Source organism: Catharus ustulatus, chromosome 1, assembly GCF_009819885.2.
Source record: "Catharus ustulatus isolate bCatUst1 chromosome 1, bCatUst1.pri.v2, whole genome shotgun sequence".
NCBI lineage: Eukaryota > Metazoa > Chordata > Aves > Passeriformes > Turdidae > Catharus > Catharus ustulatus.
Genome location: NC_046221.1, coordinates 163,306,939 through 163,325,929, shown reverse-complemented (window position 1 = coordinate 163,325,929; position 18,991 = coordinate 163,306,939). Strand labels below are relative to the sequence as shown.

The 18,991-nt window shown below is 48.3% G+C and overlaps 2 protein-coding genes across 4 annotated transcripts; one reads left to right on the top strand and one right to left on the bottom strand.

Moving 5' to 3' along the window:
- Nucleotides 1-474: 474 nt before the first annotated feature.
- TIGD5 (tigger transposable element derived 5) lies at nt 475-3,224 on the bottom strand. Its single transcript, XM_033081670.1, has one exon. It carries the CDS (start codon nt 3,167-3,169, stop codon nt 1,520-1,522), a length of 1,650 nt encoding a protein of 549 aa, XP_032937561.1. The 5' UTR covers nt 3,170-3,224; the 3' UTR covers nt 475-1,519.
- A 777-nt stretch (nt 3,225-4,001) lies between these two features.
- Nucleotides 4,002-18,962, top strand: EEF1D (eukaryotic translation elongation factor 1 delta). Of its 3 annotated transcripts, XM_033062451.1 has the most exons (11): nt 4,002-4,099; nt 6,848-6,858; nt 8,350-9,524; nt 11,129-11,252; nt 12,888-12,959; nt 16,039-16,110; nt 17,209-17,305; nt 17,397-17,500; nt 17,764-18,000; nt 18,555-18,749; nt 18,861-18,962. In XM_033062451.1, the coding sequence occupies exons 3-11, from the start codon at nt 8,350-8,352 to the stop codon at nt 18,897-18,899; spliced, it is 2,115 nt and encodes a 704-aa protein (XP_032918342.1). In that variant the 5' UTR covers nt 4,002-4,099; nt 6,848-6,858; the 3' UTR covers nt 18,900-18,962. The 3 variants fall into 3 exon arrangements, with proteins under 3 accessions (XP_032918342.1, XP_032918360.1, XP_032918351.1); XM_033062460.1 differs by lacking the exon at nt 16,039-16,110 and having other exon boundaries at nt 4,003-4,099; XM_033062469.2 differs by lacking the exons at nt 12,888-12,959; nt 16,039-16,110.
- Nucleotides 18,963-18,991: the final 29 nt, after the last annotated feature.

The window sequence follows — 18,991 nt, the reverse complement described above, 5'->3', positions numbered from 1 at the left end:
GTGGCTGCTCCATCCCTGGAAGTGTCCAAGGCCAGGTTGGACTGAGCATGGAGCAACATGGGATATTGTAAGGTGTCCCTGAACACAGCAGAGGGTTGGAATTTCATAGCCTTGCAGGTCCTTTCCAGCCCAAACCATTCCGTAATTTTATATTCTCACCCCCCCAAACCAGCTCAAAGACCTCCAGGCCACCACCTTCTGCTGATCTTTGCAACATTTTTGTCACAGAACTGAAGCCTCCTTTCATTCACAAACTCCTGTCTGAAATGAGCCCCATCCCAATCTCCAAAATATTTTTGTGGGGCATTTTTGGTGCAAAAGATGATAAAAATAAACAGAGACATTTTACATTATTTCACCCCATTGTTGTGGAGAAGGCCACACTGAGAGGACAGAACCCCATGAAGGTCCCCCTGGTGCCACCCCAAATCCCTCTGGCATGGCTTCATGTGACAGTTCACAGACGACAACTTCCACGTGGGAATAAAAATCCATTTAATTTCCATAAACTCTGCAGTGATGAGACAAAGACCCAACAAGTAAAAACCCCCACATGCCTGCTGACATGGGGCACGGCAGCAATGATTTGTTCATTTAATTTCCCTCTTCTAATATTTTGCCTAAACACCCTAAAATTTCATCCAAGTCAGGTCAGGAGCTGCTAGATTCCTATCAAATGCCTCCAGTATTCCAAAGCAGTGCCAGGAGCCCACCCTGCTCCAACTTCAGCTCACCCAGATGTGTCCTCCAGGCCCCAGCCACCCCACAAACCCCACGAGGAACACCTCGACCCCCATCCCTGGAGCCTTCAGCTCCATGAGGATGCTCAGGTGATGGTACCTGGTTCAGCAGGTCTCTGTGGTCCAGGTGTTCCCAGCTGTGATAGGAATGATGGAAGTGATTCCCTCCCCTGGATGCCACCCAAGTGTCCCTTTCCCAATCCAGTGCCTGAAGGAAGTTGTCTTAAACCAGCCCCAAACCATCCTGGTTTAACAGGATTCTGTTTGGGCAGTGAGAAGGGTGTCACCAGCCTCTTCCAAGGTGGAATATTTTCCCTACAGCACCTCAGGAGTGGGCCCTGTCCAGCTGGCTGTGCCCACCTCAGCCCTGCTCTGGGATTTGGGGATTTTTCAGTGTAACATCCCCCATTATCCCAGGGATGCTGAGCAGATCCTTCCCTCACCCCTTCTCCCCATGGAATTGGGGGAACTGGGCAATATGGAAGGGGGAAAGGGGGGGCATCCACCCCCTTTCTGGCAGTGCCAGCGACCAGGGGCCACAAGGGATGTAAAAAATAGCACCTCCTAAATATATTTAGGTAAGGAAAAACCCTGGAATTCGAGTTGTTGCACAAAAATCCCCTAAACTGTGACCCACAGGCACCTGGGCTTCCTGATCCCCAAGGAGTCACGGTCACAGAGGGGTGAGCAGCACCTCCACCGTCATCCCTCTGGGACAACCAGGGTGTTCCCAGCTCTGTGGCCAACCAGGTAGCCAAAAAGTGGGGGTTGCCCCTGCCCTAGGATTGGGGGCTGTGGCCGCGGTGCAGCCGCTGTGCCATGGAGATGAGGGAGCGGAGCTGCACCAGCTTCAGCGGCCCCACTTCCCGGGGGTCCTGTCCCTCCAGCCAGCGCAGCGCCGTCTCCAGACCCTGGATGGCTTCCCGAGCCGTGGGCAGCAAAGCATCTCCTCCTTCCCCATCCCTCCTGCCACCAGCTGCTTCCTCCTCCTCATCCTCCTCCACCCCGCAGCCCTCAGCGCCTTCCTCCTCGGCGTCTTCCTCGCCATCATCATCCTCCTCCTCCACACCCGGAGCTGCATCATCCAAGTGCAACCAGTCGGACACTTCCTCGGGAGCCAAGCGCTTGAAGGCCAAGGCGGCCAGGTGGGTCAGGTCACTGAAGACCTTGCTGTCCCCTCCGCCTTCCTCCCCTCCCGGTGTGTCCCCCTGCTCTTCCTCGCCGGGCTGCGGCTCGAAGGCAGCGCGCAGCCCCAGCAGCCAGCACTTCTCGATGGATCCGGGCGGGATGAGATCCCAGGAGAGGCCAGCCAGGTACAACATGTCCTTGAGGAGGAAGGACCGCACAAAGTCTGCGGGACCGCCGGGGCCACCGCAGGACACGGCCAAGCGCAGCAATTCCCGCTTGTAGAGCTGCTTGAAGGCCGACACCACCCCTTGCTCCAGCGGCGCCGGGATTCGGCCTCCTGCTCCGGCCAAGCCGCTCCCGGATGGACCCTTGGAGAGGAAGAGCGCACGGATGGACCCATCCGGAGTCTGGAGCGGTGGGGAATCCTCAGCCCCTGATCCAGAGCGGGATGGAGCGGAGCTGAGCAGCAGCACGGCCTTCTGCTGCAGGCAGCTCCGCCGCAGGTACCGCTTGACCCCGGGCACGAAGTCCTCAAAGAACCAAGCCTGCAGAAGCGCCGGCGCCAGCCGGGCCTCGGGGCTGTAGCGGTAGCAAGCCGGGAATTTCTCCTGGTTGTGATGCCGGAGGCTGGCGGGATCACGGAGACCCCCGACCACCAAAGGTTTGAGTTTGTGGGAGCCGGTCAAGTTGGCGGCCAGCAGCACCGTGACGCGCTCGCCACGCGCCGGACGCCTCGCCGTGATTCCAGCACCGGGAAGAAGCTTCCAGAAGAGCCCGGTGACGTTGGCGTTGTAGATCTGCTCATCCCCGTATCCGCCGGCATCGGGCAGCACCTCGGCGCGGGTGGCCGGGGCGCGCTCGGGCTCGGCGGCGATGCCACCCTCGCCGTAGATGCGTTGGCTGGAGATGCCGTGGCGCTTCTGCCAGCGCCAGAACCAGCCGTGGCTCGCCTTGAAGGTGCACTCAGGCCCGTAGATCTGCCGTGCGAAGGCTTCCGCCTGCGCCTGGATGAGGGGTCCGGAGAGCGGCACGCCGTGCTGGCGCAGGGCGAGGAACCAGGCGTAGACGGCGCGGTCGATCTCCTCCTCGTTGGCCAAGCGCATCTTCTTGCGCTGGGTGCCCACCTCGCCGCCGAGCTGCTCCAGGAACCAGCGGAGCTTCGCCTCGTCCTTCAGCCACCCCCGGAGCGTGCCCCCCGGCACCCCAAAAGCCCGGCACACCGACGCCTGGCGCTCGCCCTTCTTCACCCTCTCGATAGCTTGGAGCTTGTCCTTGATGGAGTAGGCGCGGCGAAGCGACATCTTCACCGACACCCCCCCGGGTGATGCGCTGCTGCCTCCACCTCCTCCTCCTCCTCCTCCTCCTCCTCCTCCTGCCCGCCGCCCTCCCGCCATTCCCCCGCCCTCCTCCGGCTCCCCCGCGGGCATGGAGCGATCCCCGCATCCATGGGAATGGGGGGCGCGTTATAACCGGGGAGGAATGCGGGGATGGGGTGGGGGGGGCGCGGCGGCGCCTTTGTCTCCGCTCCGGTCCCCCGCATGCGCGCACCCCACCACAGCCGCTAAGTCGCGCCGCTTACCCCCCTTTACTTCGCCAAGTTGGATTCTTCCTCCTATCCCCACCAGCGCCTGTGGGTTATACCACGCTGCGAAAAGGGGGGAGTGCGCCGAACTGCTGCCCCCCTCCTCACGTCGCTTTCCCCCTTAAGCTGTTCCACTTGGTTTCCACGGGAGGGAGAAGAGGGCGCGGAGGGAGACAAGGCGCCGCACGCACAGCGCGGGGCCTCTTCCTCTCCGTAACTCCCCCCGTAAAATACAGGGGATCATCTTGAGGGAGGCAGGGAAGTAACGTGGGGGAAGCAGCGAGGTGACACATCCCCCTTTTCGTAGAGTGGTACAACCCACGGGCGCTAGCAGAGGTACGAGGACGAATCCAACTTGGCAAGGAAAAGAGGGGGCAGCCCATCCTGATAGTTACGGGGGGGGTGGTTCGCGCATCCCGCTTCTACCCTTCCCGTGATGTTCCACATGTCCCTTTTAGTGTGGGGGGGACAGGTCCCGTGCTGTGCGTGCTACACGTTATCTCCCCACAGCGCAGCCCCTTCGTCACCCCCCCGCGCGCCACGTGTGGTACGCGCCTCCCCCATAACCCTCCGCGCGGCGCGCGCTGCCCTTCTCTTTCCCGGCGGCGGCCGAAGGGAGCGGCGGGGCCTTGAGGGGTTAGCGCTGCCGGTGAGTCCTGGTTTCCAGCCCCTTGCAGCCCCCCGGAATCCTTATATCCCCACTTAACCCACTTAAGGTCCTTTATCCCTCTCCCTGAGCCTCGGTAATGGGGGTTTCGGGCGTCTCCAGAGCGTCCTTTATCCCCTTAGGGCGGGAGGTGGGTCGGCCCCTCATGGTATTTGGGAGGAAGGTGCTCAGGGGGCCCTTCAGGGTGTGTAAGGTTCCTTTATCATCTCAGAATCCCCGAGAATGAGGTTGTGAGTGCCCCTTTTATTCTCTTTAGGGCAGTTCTCCTGTGGAAAGAGGGATTTGGGGGTCCCCTCATAGGGAATGAGGCTCCTTCCCTCACATTGGTGGAAAGTGGAGAGTTTTGGGGTTCCTTCCTTACATGTAGGGGGTCTCTTCTCCTGTTAAATCCTCAGAAACGGGAGTTTGGGAGGATTCTCCCATTGTCTTTAGGGTCCATTCTGTTCCCCCAGAGTCCTGAGGGAGAGGATTTGGGATGCTGTTGGTTTCTAGGATAACTTTTCCATGCTTAAAATCCCAGGGAATGCTGGGGTGACCCCTCTTTCCCTATGTTTTCGGTCCCTTTTCCCTTAGTAGGTCTGGAAAGGGGGTCATGACAGTCCCTAAGAGTTCTGAAGGAAAATGTTTGGGGATGCCCTTGTTTCTTGGGATTACTTCCCCCACTTAAAATCCCAAGGGAATATTGTAGTGACACTCCCCACTCTCAGTGTTCCACGTTCCTTTTCCCTTAGAAGCCCTGGAAAGGGGCATGGAAAGGGGAAACCCTCTCTATATTCCCAGTGGGGTTTCTCCTACCCTCACATCCCAAAAAAGAGGATATGGGAGATCCTTTCATTATCTGGGAGATCCCTTTCCCCTTGCTAGACACAGGGAAGGGAGGATTTTAGGATTCTCTGTGTCTTTGTGGTCCTTTTCCTTTCCCAGGATTTTGGAATTCTCTTACAGGTAAGGGGTGGTTTTCCACAGATTGTGAGGACATATTCCCTGGTTTTTTGTTATATTCCTGATGTATTAAAGCCTCACTTCTATAAGTCTGGATTGGGTGTGGGGAGAGAAAGAGATAAATGTTATTCCTGCCCAGATAGGGAAGGGAATTTAGGGATCCCACACATCTCCAGGTGCCTTGAGGATCTGCTCCTTGCCCCATTCCTGGGATTTTTTGTCCAGTCACTTGCTGCAAAGGGAAACTGGAGCTGCTGCCGTGTCCTGGCACGGAGCAGCTGATCCAGCCCATATCCCAGCCCCCTTGGCTGCCTTTCCAAACTTATCCTGGAGCTGGGAAACCTGGAAAATCAGCTCTAGGTGCACCTGGGCTCTGCTTATCTCACCTGTCCCTCTTTTCCTTGTGCTGTTGTTCCCGAATTTCCATCACCTTGGTGGGGTTTGTCCTCTCCCTGGTTTTTTTTGATCTCAGGAGGGAGGGATCCATTTCCAAGCTATTTTGGGAACGGGCAGAGCCTGCTGTTGTGCTCCATGGGGTTTTTGAGGGATTACATCCCTAACTAAACTTGCTGAGGCTGCTGCATCGGCGTTCCCAGAAATCCCATATGGATTTGTTCTGTCGCATCCAGGTCACCGATGATTTGGAATTGATTGGGATCCTGATGATCACAATCCTTAGGGATGAGAAATTCCCTTTCCTGAGCTGTTTTACTGTAATTCTTTCCTTTTCCAGGTGTGTCCCATTTCTCCCTGACCTTCAGGTAGGATTTTTCCTCACCTGAGCTGTTAATTCCCAACTCTTTTTTTTTTCCCTGTCTCTCCTGACAGCCTTTCCCTGCTGCTGATTTCCCATATCCGTGCTTACATCTCATGAGGAATTTTCAGCTTGGAGCAGAAAGTTGTGTTTGTAGGTGGTCAAGGATGGGAATTGTGGTATTTTCATGGAATGGGGAGTTTTGTCTCAAAGCAAAGGTGATGACAAGGGTGTGACTCAGGGAAGAACCAATTTTAGGGAATGAAACCAGCAGGAATTTGGAAAGAGCCACTTTTAGGGAATGAAACCAGCAGAACAGCTAGTTTTAAATGAATAAAATATTGCATGCAAGTGTTAATATTTTGATTTCCCTGATGGTCCTTGAACTCATCCTGAATTTCTGGTCTGTGACTTTTCCCAGTGGAGAACATTCCCAATGCCAGTGTGTGGTTTTTAATCCTGAAACTTTGTGTTTGAGGAGGTAAAAGTGGCAATTTTGGGTGGAAAATGTTGAAAGGTGATGGTTTGTGTGATTAAAATCCCTTTTTCCCAGGTTCTTTCAGGAAAATTGATGGACACAGAAGAGAAATTATTTTTTCCCCAATTTTTCCTTGTTTAGAAGCTTTATTTCCTTGGAAATTTGGGGTTTTTTTCAGGACTGAACATAAGGTTTGGCTGCTCATGGAAGCAAAAAGGTGCTACAGGAAGGTTTGGGATCACCCAAAAATTGGGATCCTGAATTCTATCAACACATACCAAAACTGGGAATTCTGAGGCTGCCTGGATGGGAAAATTCTTTTGGATAACATCACAATAATGTTCCTTTCCTTGTTATTAAAATGAAAATAAACTTGTTTTCTGTGGTGTTGGTTCACAAACTTCATGGAGTTCTGGAAGGTTCATCAGCTCCAAATGTCATTAAGTATGTTAATTAATCCATTAATTATTAATTAATTTGTCTAAGGAGCTGCTGGATCCATAGGAATTGGAAACTTTCTCTAATTTTATCCTGTTTTTATTTAATGCTGTCCTAGGAGCAAAAAAAGTAAGTACCTTCTAATAGTTGTGTGGTTTTTTGGGAATTCTGGAAAATCTGGGAATGTCAGCACTGATGGGATGTTTATTAGACAAATTACTGCAGAGTTTCTAGGAAATAATTAATTTTAAAGAGTTTTAAAAATTCATTTCAGTTCTGTCTCTTGGAGGAAATCTCCTGGGAGTTCCTTGTTATGGAATTCCCACTCCATAATTCACCTTATCCACAAGGGCTGCAGTTCAAGGGCTTGGAGCTGCTTAAAAACTGGAGCAAAATAACTTAAAGTAAATTAAATAATGAGGAAAAAACTGATTTTTTAATTCACTTTTTAAAAAGTGAAATTTTTAATTTAATTTTTAAAAATTCACGATCTTTTTGGGCAAAATCCCACCATTTTTTATTATTTTACTCATTATTGTTTATTTACTGTGTTAAATTTATTTCTACATAAATGTCCTAACAAGAATTTATTGCTCCATAAAAGAGAAAATACAGAGAGTAAATTTAAAAATTCAAAACAAACTTTAATTTTGAATTTTTTTTCTATCAATTCTAAAGTGAAAACTCAATTTTTAAGCATTTTTAGTTGAATAAAGTTTCCCAACTCCAGGAAAAAAAAAGTCTCCTTTTACCGTTCCTAATAATTTGTCCATTTGGAATATAATTAATATTTTAAAATCTATAAATTTAAATGCTTAAAGGCAAAAGATTAATTTATTAATATATAAATTTAAATGAAAATATGCAAGATCTGGAAAAAACGTTTGTGTAAATTTTAAATTGGAAGCAATAAATTTTAAATCAAAATTTAAATTAAGAGCAGTGAATTTTAAATTTGAAATTAAATTTAAAACTAAAATTGAAGATGAAATTGAAAGCTAAAGTTAAGCCTTGGACTTGAGGCTTCCAAAATCTTCCAGGAATTCTTGGAATTAAAGACCTTTCCCTGTCTGGGAGTTTTATTTGACCACCTCCCACAAACCAATTTATATTAATTATTTAATTAATAACGAGATTTTGAGCTGCTGGACAAGTTTAATTTACCAATAACTTGGATTTTATCCCAAAATTAAATCCCAGTTTTTCAGCTGCCTTTTAGTTGGAAAAACCAACTAGGAGTAAACAACAACCTCCAAAAACTCAAAAATTGGAGCCAGTTTTCCCAATATTTTACCTAATTGGGAATAAGTAAAAAATAATGACTAGCTTGGAATAATATCCTGTAATTCCTGAGGATATGAGCAAAATCCTATGGGGTTTTTTTTACCTATTGCCTTAAAATTTCAAATAATGGGGGTAATTAATGGCAGGAATATTCTGGCCACATTGAATTCCTTGGAGTTCAAACTTATCCCAAAAGGGAGAAAAAAATGGAATATTTGCGTTTTTTTCTGGAGAATATTAACAGATAAAAAACATCTCCTGCATGCCTTTGCTTTGCTCTGCTGCCACTACATTTGTTGTGCTTATCTCTCCATGCTGCCCGTTTTTTTCGGGAAGATGAGGACACGGAAAAATCCCTGCTCCGTGGACAAGGTTTGGCTGGAAAAACACCGGAACGACGAAGCCGAGCGGGAAACGCCGGAGCAGGAAGCGCCGGAGCCCGAGGCCATCAATGGGATCTGCCACGAGGATTCCATCGAGGGAGATCTCAAGGGGGACCCGAAAAAATCCAGGAATGGCAAAAAACAGCGGAAACGGAAGCGGTCCCCGAAACCCAAAACTCAGGATTCCAAGCTGGAGGCGATCCTGGCGGGAATGTCGGCAGAGCACGTGTGGTTTGACAAGCCGTTGTATGACCGTGCTGAGAATGCCTACAGGAAAAAATTAGCAGATTCCCAGAACTGGGAATCACCTGAGACTGGAAAAATGGCTCAGGAATCTCCTGCTGTGGCCAGGTCAAAATCCAGCCATGATATTCCCAAGGCAAGGATGCTCCCGGCGTGTTCCCACGGGAACCTGGCCGCCTGTCACCACGTTGTCCAAGGGGTTTGGATCAACAAGTTTGACTTCGATAAGGCTGAGAGGGCGTTCATGGAAAAATCCCAATTTTTCCTCCCTCCCAACGTCCTGGCCATCCCATCCGTGTGTGCGAATTCCAGGCTGGGAACACCGGACGAGGGCTATGGCACGGCCTTGCCCACTCCTGCCACGCCAGGTTTGGCTCCCGACATTCCCAACCCTCCCGTGGCCTCCATTCCCAGTTTGCCCAGCTCCGACCAGCAGACGGTCAATGGGAAGCCGCAGATTTCCAACTGGGAAGCTCTGGCATCCGAGGTGTGGCTGGAAAAGCCTCTCTACGATGATGCCGAGAAGAAATTTTACGAGAAGATGTTGGACGGGCACCCCTCGGATCAAACCCAACAGCAGCAACGCAGCTGCTTGGAAGCATCCAAGAACCACAACCATGGGAAACAAACGGGAATCGCCGCCACCAACCCTCAGCTTCCCGATATTCCCAAGGAAAATCCCACCTGCTTTTTCCTGCACAAGGACAGCGAGTCCGTGTGGCTGAATAAGGTGACCTACGACAGGGCTGAATCCCGATATTTCGCCCTGGAAGCAGACAGAGCAGCGGAGAAAACAGGGATCCAGGAATCTGCTGCTGAAAATCTCTCCCATCCAGCTGCTCCAAGCATTCCCGCTCCGGAAATGAAGCAGGAGAAGTTTTGGGGGTAACGCCCATGCAAAAAAAAAAAAAAAAAAAAAAGGCTGGGTCGGGATTGAGCCAGAAGGAATTTGCATGTGGAGAAGACTGGGTGGACTTGGAGATGATCCCAGTGGGAAGGAAGCAGGGGGGAAAATCCTTCAAGGAATTCCTCTTCTCTGGAATTCTGGTGTATAAAGGCTGTGAAGCTAGAGGTTGAAAGGCAGGGCTGGGAAGTGAGCTCAGTATCCCCATTTTTGCATGGATTACAACACCATCATCCTTTCCATCCTCTCATTCCATATAAAAATCAGCGTCATAACCAGGATCCAACTTGAAGAAGGTTTGGAAATGTCTGGAATACAATGTAGGGAACCACACTGGTTGGGAGCATGTGCTGTAGTTTGTTTTTTTTTGAAGGAATTTATATCCAGTATGTTAATTTTTGGAATGCTCTTGGATGTTTGCAGGTAGAGATGGATATTCCTGGGAAAAAAGACTCTTGGAGCATCCATCCTTATTTCTGGCACTTCTGATCCATGAGTTTTGTGGAGATTTGGGGGAAAGCTTTTAGGATTTAGGGGTCAAATACCTTTCACCTGATCCTGTTTGGGATCATGTCCTCTTTAGTTGGTCATAGCTGGATATTTGGGAAAATCCTTGTGTCTCTGTAAGAATATGGGATAAATTGATCTGTATTTGGGATTTTCTGCGAGTGATCCTGGTTGGAATTCCAGCAGGTCCTGGAGATTTGGTTGTGGACAGTGGTTTTGCTGCAGCTCCTGTGTCTGGTGGCCTCTGGTCTTTTCCGAGTGGGTAGATAAGGGATTTGATTCCAGGAAAATCATCTCTGGCTTCCATGGATGTGTTTTGTGGAAAACTGGGATTTAGGATGGCAAGGAGAGGCTTTGTGGAGCCTGCTCCAGTTGTGGTTTCCTTGTGCTGCTCTCCACCTCCTCAAACTTCTGCTGCCTCTTTTCCTGTCTCTTGCTGGAATTCAGGGCTTTCCCTCTTTTTCAAGGGCTCTGTTTCCTTTCAAATTAAGAATTTAACCCACCTTTGGAAGCTGCTCCATAAAAATCCCCCGTTGCCCAGCAGGATTTGGGGTGCTTTGTGCTGTTTTCCCATGTAGTGCCAGTGCCCCTTCCAAGTGCTGCTGATTTTTTAATAAAGATTTCCCAGAGAACTTGTGGATGCCCCATCCCTTGAAGTATCCAGGGAAAAGTTGAATGAGGCTTGGAGCAACCTGGGATAGTGGAAGGTGTCCCATGGCAGGGGGTTGGAACTAAATGATCTTTATTCACTTTTCCAACCTAATCCATTATTTCAATTCCCTTTTTATTCTCCTACACAAGACATTTTCCTTTGCATGAACTAGAAAATCCTGGGGTTTTGAGGTTTTTTTTGTGGAATAAAAGTCTGGATCATCTGATTTCATCCCATCCCCACTCCATGCCCAGGTCAGGCCAGGTGGGTGATTAATCTGTCCTGCTTTTTTAAGAGGATCCTGGGTACTTAAATCCGCAGCCAAGCCGAGCTTGCAGGCACAGAAACAGCTCCTGATGAGCTGTTAACCTTCAATCCTTGCAGGAATTCACTTTTTGTGGATGTTTTCCCCCCTCCTTTTCCCAGGAAAATGGCTGTGGATTACTTCCTGCACGACAAGGTCTGGTTTGAGAAGTACAAATACGACGACGCCGAGCGAAGGTTCTACGAGCAGATGAACGGCCCCATGGGTGCCCCCTCCCGCCAGCAGGTAATTCCCAATCCCAGGAATTCCAGAGTAAGTCAAAGGACATGGTCCACCTGGATTTTTGTGGGATTTCTGCTCTTGGTGCTGTCTTTTTCCCCCCAAGTTTCCCTGGAGCTCTCTAAGCTGTTTATGACCCATATTGGAGTTTTTTTTCCCCCCAACCCCCCCATTTTCTGTGGAATCTGATGGATTTGATCCCAAGGAACTGGAAGATGAGGTGAACCAGTCCCAGCTTCCAGCAGTTCTCCTTAACTTTTCCAGGCTACTGGGATCTGTGAGGGCACAATTTGGGCTCCAAAATCCTTAATTTTATCAGCAAAGAGCATCCCTGTCCCCCTTCATCCAGGGAAAATGCTGCTTTGCTTCTATTTTGGAGCAGTCCTTTGGGATATTCCAAGGGAATACAAACCTAAAGTTTAAACAGAGGCACCACAACTCCAAAAATTTAGGGGGTGGGGACTTTTTTTTTATCCCTCTCTTTGTACTCCTGGAAGTATTGCAGGTGTTCCAGTGGAAGAGCCTGTTTGTGGTACCGGTGAGTTGGGGAGGGGAAGGTGGATGGGGGAAGCATGATCCTGCTGAGCTGAAATATTTCCAACCTCAATGTTATCCCAAAATTATTCCTGTTTCAAGGTTCAGAGCCTTCCTAACCTCTTCCTGCTCCTAACTGCTTGTGCCTTTGGAATGCTGAGTGTTCAGTGCCTCTTTCCAAGTGATGAGTGGGAAGCTTTTTGCTGAAATTATAACTTTTAGGCACATTCCAGCTATTCCTGCTGCCCATCCTGGCCTAGGTGCTGGCACAGCACCTGGGAGATCAGGAATAAAAAAAAAATGGGAACTTTGGAGGAATGCTGGAAGTAGGTTTTGGAGTGAAAACCTCTTGGAACAGTTCAACTATTTCAAGGCACATTAGGAGCTTCCCGTGTAGGAGGTTGGCCTGGGAGATCCTGCAGGAATTTATCAGCCACTTCCCCTGTGGAAAAATATCCTTAAAACCTCCTTGGAAGCAGCAGGAAGTGGGGCCCACCTGGATGTGTCCAGGCTGTTTCTCCTTTATTTTCTGTTTAACTCAGGATTTGGGGGTTTGTGGGAAATTTCACATCTTGGATCTTGCTGGTGGGGGTTGCAGTCTGGGAAGGGCAAGGAGTGAGCAGATCATGGAATTTCCTGGGAGGGAGTCTTGGAATCCAGGCTAAGGCATGGCAGCAGAGAAAAAAAATCCTGGTGTTGTGGGTCCCACCTCTGGATAGAGCAGAGTCAGGGTTGTCACTTCCTGCCTGAACTCAGGTAATATTATGGAAAAATCCTGCCAGAGGCTGGGTTTTTAAGGAGCTCTGGAGTCACTGCAACCCTCTGGCAGCTTCCCAAACTTCTCAGGGTAATCATAGGGAATTTAAAAGCTCTTTGACTGGATGATCCTTCCGAACACGTGACCAGGGATTGCCTGATTTAGCCCCAATCCTTATGGCAAAAATCGCTGAATCATGGAAAGGAGAATTCCCAATTCCCTCGCTCCTCCTTCCTTTCATTGTTCTTTTTTTTTTTTTTTTAACTTCCCTGATGAATTTTTTTTCCCCCCAATGTTTTAATATTTTTTTTTTAAAAAGAAACTCTTGGTTCTTTCTGCGCTGTTTGCAGGAGAACGGAGCCAGCACGATCCTCCGCGACATTGCCAGAGCCAGGGAGAATATCCAGAAATCGCTGGCCGGAGTGAGTACCCAAGCTCTCACCAGCTGGCTGCCTGCATCCCATATTTTTATTTTTATTTTTTTTTAATGGAATTCTAACCCCATAGATCATTTGGCTTCTTGGTTGGAAATTAGAGGAGAAGACCAAGGTGTGCAGCGCCGTGTGCCACCAGCTCCGCCCCCTCCCCACGCGCTGCTCGCCGGCAGCGCTGCCAAAACTTAATTTGGGTTAAAAGAATTCCCTGAATTGGGCTTTTCCTTCCTTTTCTTTTTTTTTAATTTTTTTTTTCCTGGTGGGATGTTCCCATGGGTCTTAACAGGTTCCAACTCGCTGAGTGTGTGGCTCTTTTTTGGGATACACTGGGCTGCCACCTTCTCTTCCCCGTTCCGCTTCCAGTTTAGGGGATGTGGAAAAAAAACAAACAAAAAAGATATTTTCCATCTGCTGCATCCAGGGAATTCAGCTTGGCTACAAGCTCTGAGGCTGGAGCATCCTGGAGGAGCTCAGGAATGTGCTTTGTGGAGGTGTTTTTGTGCTGAGTGCACAAAAGAGCATTAAAAAAATCTTCAATTTTGTAAAAAGTTAAAATACTAATGAGTGGTTTTGTGGGAAGGGAAAATCCATGGAATACAGCCCAGGTTTCTTGATTCCCTGCCTCTGCAGTGGAACTCCCAAAGGAATCCATCCATTATTTGGCCTCATAATTCTCTGTTGGAATGTTTACCAGCCCAGTATCTGGGAATAACAAGGAATTCCCCCTACTCCTCCTTACACCAGCAGAAAGGAGCCAGATATTTGGGATTAATATAAGGAATCAGGATTTCAGCCAACAACTTTAAGAATAATTTTCCTCAACTGGCTCATATTTAAAAAAAAATTATGGATAAAGGAGGCCCCCATCTCAAACAGGGTCAAAAATTCCTTTGGGAAGAACTTTTGGAATTGGGCAAGGGGCAGGGAATCTAAATCCAAATTACCTGGAAGTGCTGCTCATCCTCATCTTCCAGAGTGTTTTGCCAAAGATGAGGAATTTCTTTCCTGACTCCTGTTAAAGAGCTTTTTTGGGAGAGAATCCCACAAGTTTGGATCATCCAGGTGCTGTAACAGGGAACTGGTAAAGCAACAGCCCAAAGCCAGTACAGGAATTTTGGGATATGAATTGTTTGGAGATGTTTTTGGGGGTTAGTGCTGGATGTAAAAAATTCCTCTGCTGGATATTTTTTGTTCCTGGGAAAGGGGTTGGATCTTCCACATGGCTGAAAAATAGTTGGAATATCCCTAAAGGATCATAATGAATCTAGGATAACCAGCCTGGACTTTAGAACATTCCTAAACTTATTCCTTCCATTCCCAAATCCCAAATTTACACCATGTGATCCAGAGAAAAGCAGGAAGAACAAAAATCCCAGGATTTTTGTCTTTGCTTCTTCCAGAGTTATTGTCAGGGGTCTTAGGATGTGGCAAGGGAAGAGTTGGCTGTGAAAAGTTGGGAAAATGGGAGTTTAGTGCCTTTCTGCTGAGAATTTCAGACTGGGATTAAATGTGTCATAAAATATTGGAATGAGCACTTGGAATATGATGAGTCTGGAGTTCCTTGATTATGAGGAAAAGCAGGGAAGTAGAACAAGACATTCCACCTGAACATGAGGAAAAATTTTATTGTCTCTGATATTTAAAATGTATTTTAGTGATTCAAACTTCAGGGAATAACAGATGTTTAATATCCCAAGTTATTCAGTCAAAGTCCTGTTTTGTAGCCTTCATAATTCATAACAAATCAGGGATTTGATTTATTTGGATAATTATTTTATGTACAATTCCAGCTTTTCCAAGCACTTCAGCTATCCAGAATATTTGAGACAGGCTGCAGCTTTAAGGTGGGTTCAGCACAAAAATTAAGGCTTAAAAATAAAGGATTTGAGGATAATAAAGGATTTTATACAAGAGTGCACAGGAAGGGAGGGAAGTGATGCTGTGGAACTCCCCACCTTTGGAATTTTGAATTCTTATCCCTGAAAAAATTTCAGGGATGCTTGTGTGGAGCTGGAAGTTGGAAGAGGGAATGGTTTTCTTTCTGTGCTATAATGGAGGTGTGCTGTCCACATTTCCAAAGCTTGCAGTGTCCTCAGGGAAGATCCCACAGTCTCATAAAGGCAATTTTTCTGTAGTTTTTGAGGATTTGGGACATGGTTGTGTCTCTTGCATTGCCTTATGGGTTCCAGTTAAGATCTCTTGATTGCTTCAGCTTGAGACAGGTATCCCTTGCTCTTCCCGTTCTCTTCCCTCTTTTTTTTTTTTTTTTCTTTTTTTTTTCTTTTTTTTTTTTTTTAGGAATTATTATTGACAGGGAAGAGAAATCTCCTCTCCCTGTGCTGGCACTGCTGGGGCACCTCCAATCGTGGGATCAGTTTTGGGCCCTCATTACAAGAAAGACATTGAGGGGCTGAAATGTTTCCAGGGAAAGGAATGGATTGGGAAGGGTCTGGAGCATCAGGAGCAGCTGTGGGAGCTGGGAAGGCTCAGCCTGGAAAAAAAAAAAAATGAGGTTCAGGGGGAATCTTCTCACTTCATAGATCCCTGATGGGATTCTCAAGTGGGAATCAGGATCTAGTACTAAGGAATGAGGGACAGGATGAGAGGAAACCACCTGAAGGGAAACTTAGCTGGAATATTAGTAAAATTCCTCATGGAAAGGGCTGTCCAGCCCTGGCACAGAGGTGGAATCCCCATCCCTGGAGGGATTTAACATCCCTGTGGATGTGGTGCTTGGGGACGCGCTCAATGGTGGCCTTGGGAGAACTGCTGGCCTCCATGGGGCTCAGAGAGATTTTCCCACCTCTGTAATTCCATGATTTTTATCCTTGAAGCATCAGGGCTGGCATGGTGTGATGAGCCCACAGTGCTGCATGAGCTCCCTGCAGACACCAAGGTGTTTGTGGAGAAGATCCCAGAACTCCTGGGGGAATGTTTGCGTGCAGTGCAAGGCTGTTTCCCACCGCTCTGTAACTTCCCCTTGCATGCGGCTCTTCCCTGCACTCGAGCTCCCTCTGGAATTTCAAAGCCTTTTCCCATCTTCCCAAACTTTTTCCCCATCCTGCAGCAGCAGAAGACGCCTGCTCGGAGCAAGGAAGCTCCTTGTGCCCGTCCCAAGAAACAGTCGGGACGCTCCGCTGTAAGTGAGCCCCGTGGAAAAAAGGGAGAAGATTTTGTGGGAGGAGGATGGAGAAAGTTCTCCTTCCTCAGGGTTTGTCCTTTGGCACTGGGATAAACCTGGATAATGGGATGTGACAGCAGGGAGTTGTCCCAGCTCCGTGTCCAGGGATCTGCACTCACCTTCCTGAGCCTGAATCTGCAGCTGAGGCAGCGGAGATGGAATTTTTTTCCTGCCCTTTTGATGTTTCCCAGCTTCATCCCTGGAAGTGTCCAAGGCCAGGTTGGACAGGGCTTGGAGCAGCCTGGGGTAGTGGAATGTGTTGGTCTGGATGATCCCTTCCAGCCCAAATCCATTCCATGATTCAGACCTTTCCTTGTGCCTCATATTCTTCATCTTATCCCTGCTTTTCCCGCTTTCCATCTTCTGTGACTGCTGAGATTACACATTGGAATAAAAGAGAATAAATTATTCTCTCTTGTTTTCACTTACAAATGACAATTCAAGGGCAAATCCTGTTATTTTCTTTCCCTCTGCTGCCTGAAATTGATGGATAAAGAACCTCCTTAACATTAAAAAAAAATAAAGCTTTTTTTTTTTTTCTGTCAAAAAATCCATTTGGAACCAGAGTTGGAATAATTATTCCCTCAGGATTGCTAAAGCAGAGTGTAATTGTTAGGAGTTAAAGGCTGGGCTGGGGAAGGTGGGAGTGTAGAATTCCTGGGATCTTTCCAGCTTTCCCAGTGTTACCTTAGGCAGGTCATTCCTGTCCCTCAGTGGGTTGGGAGAGGAGACCAAGGGACTCCAAGATTTTTAAGGGGCTTGGTGTGAAATTTATATAAAATTTTATTTGATTTTAGTGGCATTTTGGGGTCTGAGAGTGGGAAAAGTGATTTTATCCTTTGCTTCTTGGCGCCAGCTGGAATTCCTTGGGATTTAGTCTATGTCATTTTATAGAGCTGCTCCATTAGTTTCTTTCCTAATTTAGAGAAAATATCCTTGGTCTTAGTTCAGCTCCTGAACTTCCTCCCTCCCTGAAGACACGACTCTGCTTTGCTTCATGGATTTTTTGGGAGGAGGGGAAACAACTCAATTTCATCCAGGTTTTCCTTGTTGCAGAGTGCAAGCACTAGCTCCCCTGGAGCTGCTGGTGACCAGAATGAGCTCCTGTCCCGAATTTCCCACCTGGAAGTGGAAAACCAAAACCTCCGCAGTGGTGAGTGGGAGAATTCCTTGTCCTGGCTGGAGATCTGACGTGCAACTGGGAATTTAAGATAATTTTTCTTATTTTTCCCTCCTTTTTCCAGTTGTTGCTGACCTCCAGATGGCCATTTTCAAGCTGGAAAGCCGCCTGAACGCTCTGGAGAAATCCTCAACTTCCCACCAGCCCTCACCTGTTCCTCCAACCCAGGTGTGCCTTGGAAAAATGCTGGGATTTTTCTCTAGGAATTATAACCAAAGATCCATGTGGATCTATATGGATAAATCATAGGGATTTATCAAAGCATCCTGTTTTCATAAATCTATATAAATCAAATCCCACAGCATGAGGATTGTTCAGTGTCCTGAGCAGTGGAGATTCCCATTCCTGAGCTTTTCTTTGGCTGCTCTGCTCCAACTCCAGGTTAATCTTTTCCCTCGTTTTTTCCCCTTAAAAAAACTGATCCGGTGAAGAAAGTGGAACCGTTCAGCGTTCCCTCCAAAAAAGTGGAGCTCCCAGCCAAGAAAGCTGAGCCAGCTGCTGCTGAGGATGATGAGGATGATGACATTGACCTTTTTGGGAGTGATGATGAGGAGGAAGACCAGGAAGCTGCCAAAGTTCGGGAAGAGCGGCTCCGGCAGTACGCGGAGAAGAAGGCCAAGAAGCCGGGACTCATTGCCAAGTCTTCCATCCTGCTGGATGTGAAGCCGGTGAGTGAAGGCTTTTGGAATTTGGGAGCTCAGGAGTGAGGCTGGGAATCCTCTGTCATCCGTGTGGATGGTAGTGGGAACTGTGGGAAAGGTGGGATTTGTTGTTGTAGAAGCCTAGAGTGGGGTTTGGATGGATGGGACCTTAAATCCCATCTCATTCCATAGGCAGGGACACTTTCCTCTATCCCAAGTTGTTCCAGTCTGGCCTTGGACACTTCCAGGGATGGGGCAGCCACAGCTTCTCTGGGAATTCTATTCCAGGGCCTCACCAGCCTCCCAAGGAGGAATTTCTTCCCAGTATCCCATCTAATCTCACCCTATTCCAGTTTAAAACCATTCCCCCTTGTCCTGTCCTTCCGTCTTTGTCCAAAGTCACTCTCCAGCTCTCTTGGATCTCCTTGAGGCATTGGAAGTGGCTCCAAGGTCTTCTGGAGCCTTCCCCAGCCAAGAAAGGGCACTTTGGATCAGTTGTGACATTCCCAGAGGTGTCACCCTCTGGATAGCCCTTGGAGCTGCTGGAAAACACTAAAACCTCCCAATTCCCACTTTTCCAGTGGGACGACGAGACCGACATGGCCAAGATGGAGGAGTGCGTCCGGTCCATCCACATGGACGGGCTGGTGTGGGGAGCCTCCAAACTGGTCCCAGTCGGATATGGAATCAAGAAACTCCAAATCCAGTGCGTGGTAGAGGATGAGAAAGTCGGAACTGACATCCTGGAGGAGGAGATCACCAAGTTTGAGGACTATGTAAGTGTTGGAATGGGATGTGGGAAGGGCCTGGAACCCACGGGAGGGGGTTAACTCAGGGTGTGTTTTCCTGGGAATTCCTGGCTGACTTCAGCTTTTGTCCCCTTCCAGGTGCAGAGCGTGGATATTGCTGCTTTTAACAAGATTTAGAAGGATAAACTGTATCCCCGTCCTCCGAACCCGGAATTAATAAAGATGAACATTGGGAGTGCACGTTGGGGCCTGGGTTTTTCCCTGGGGTG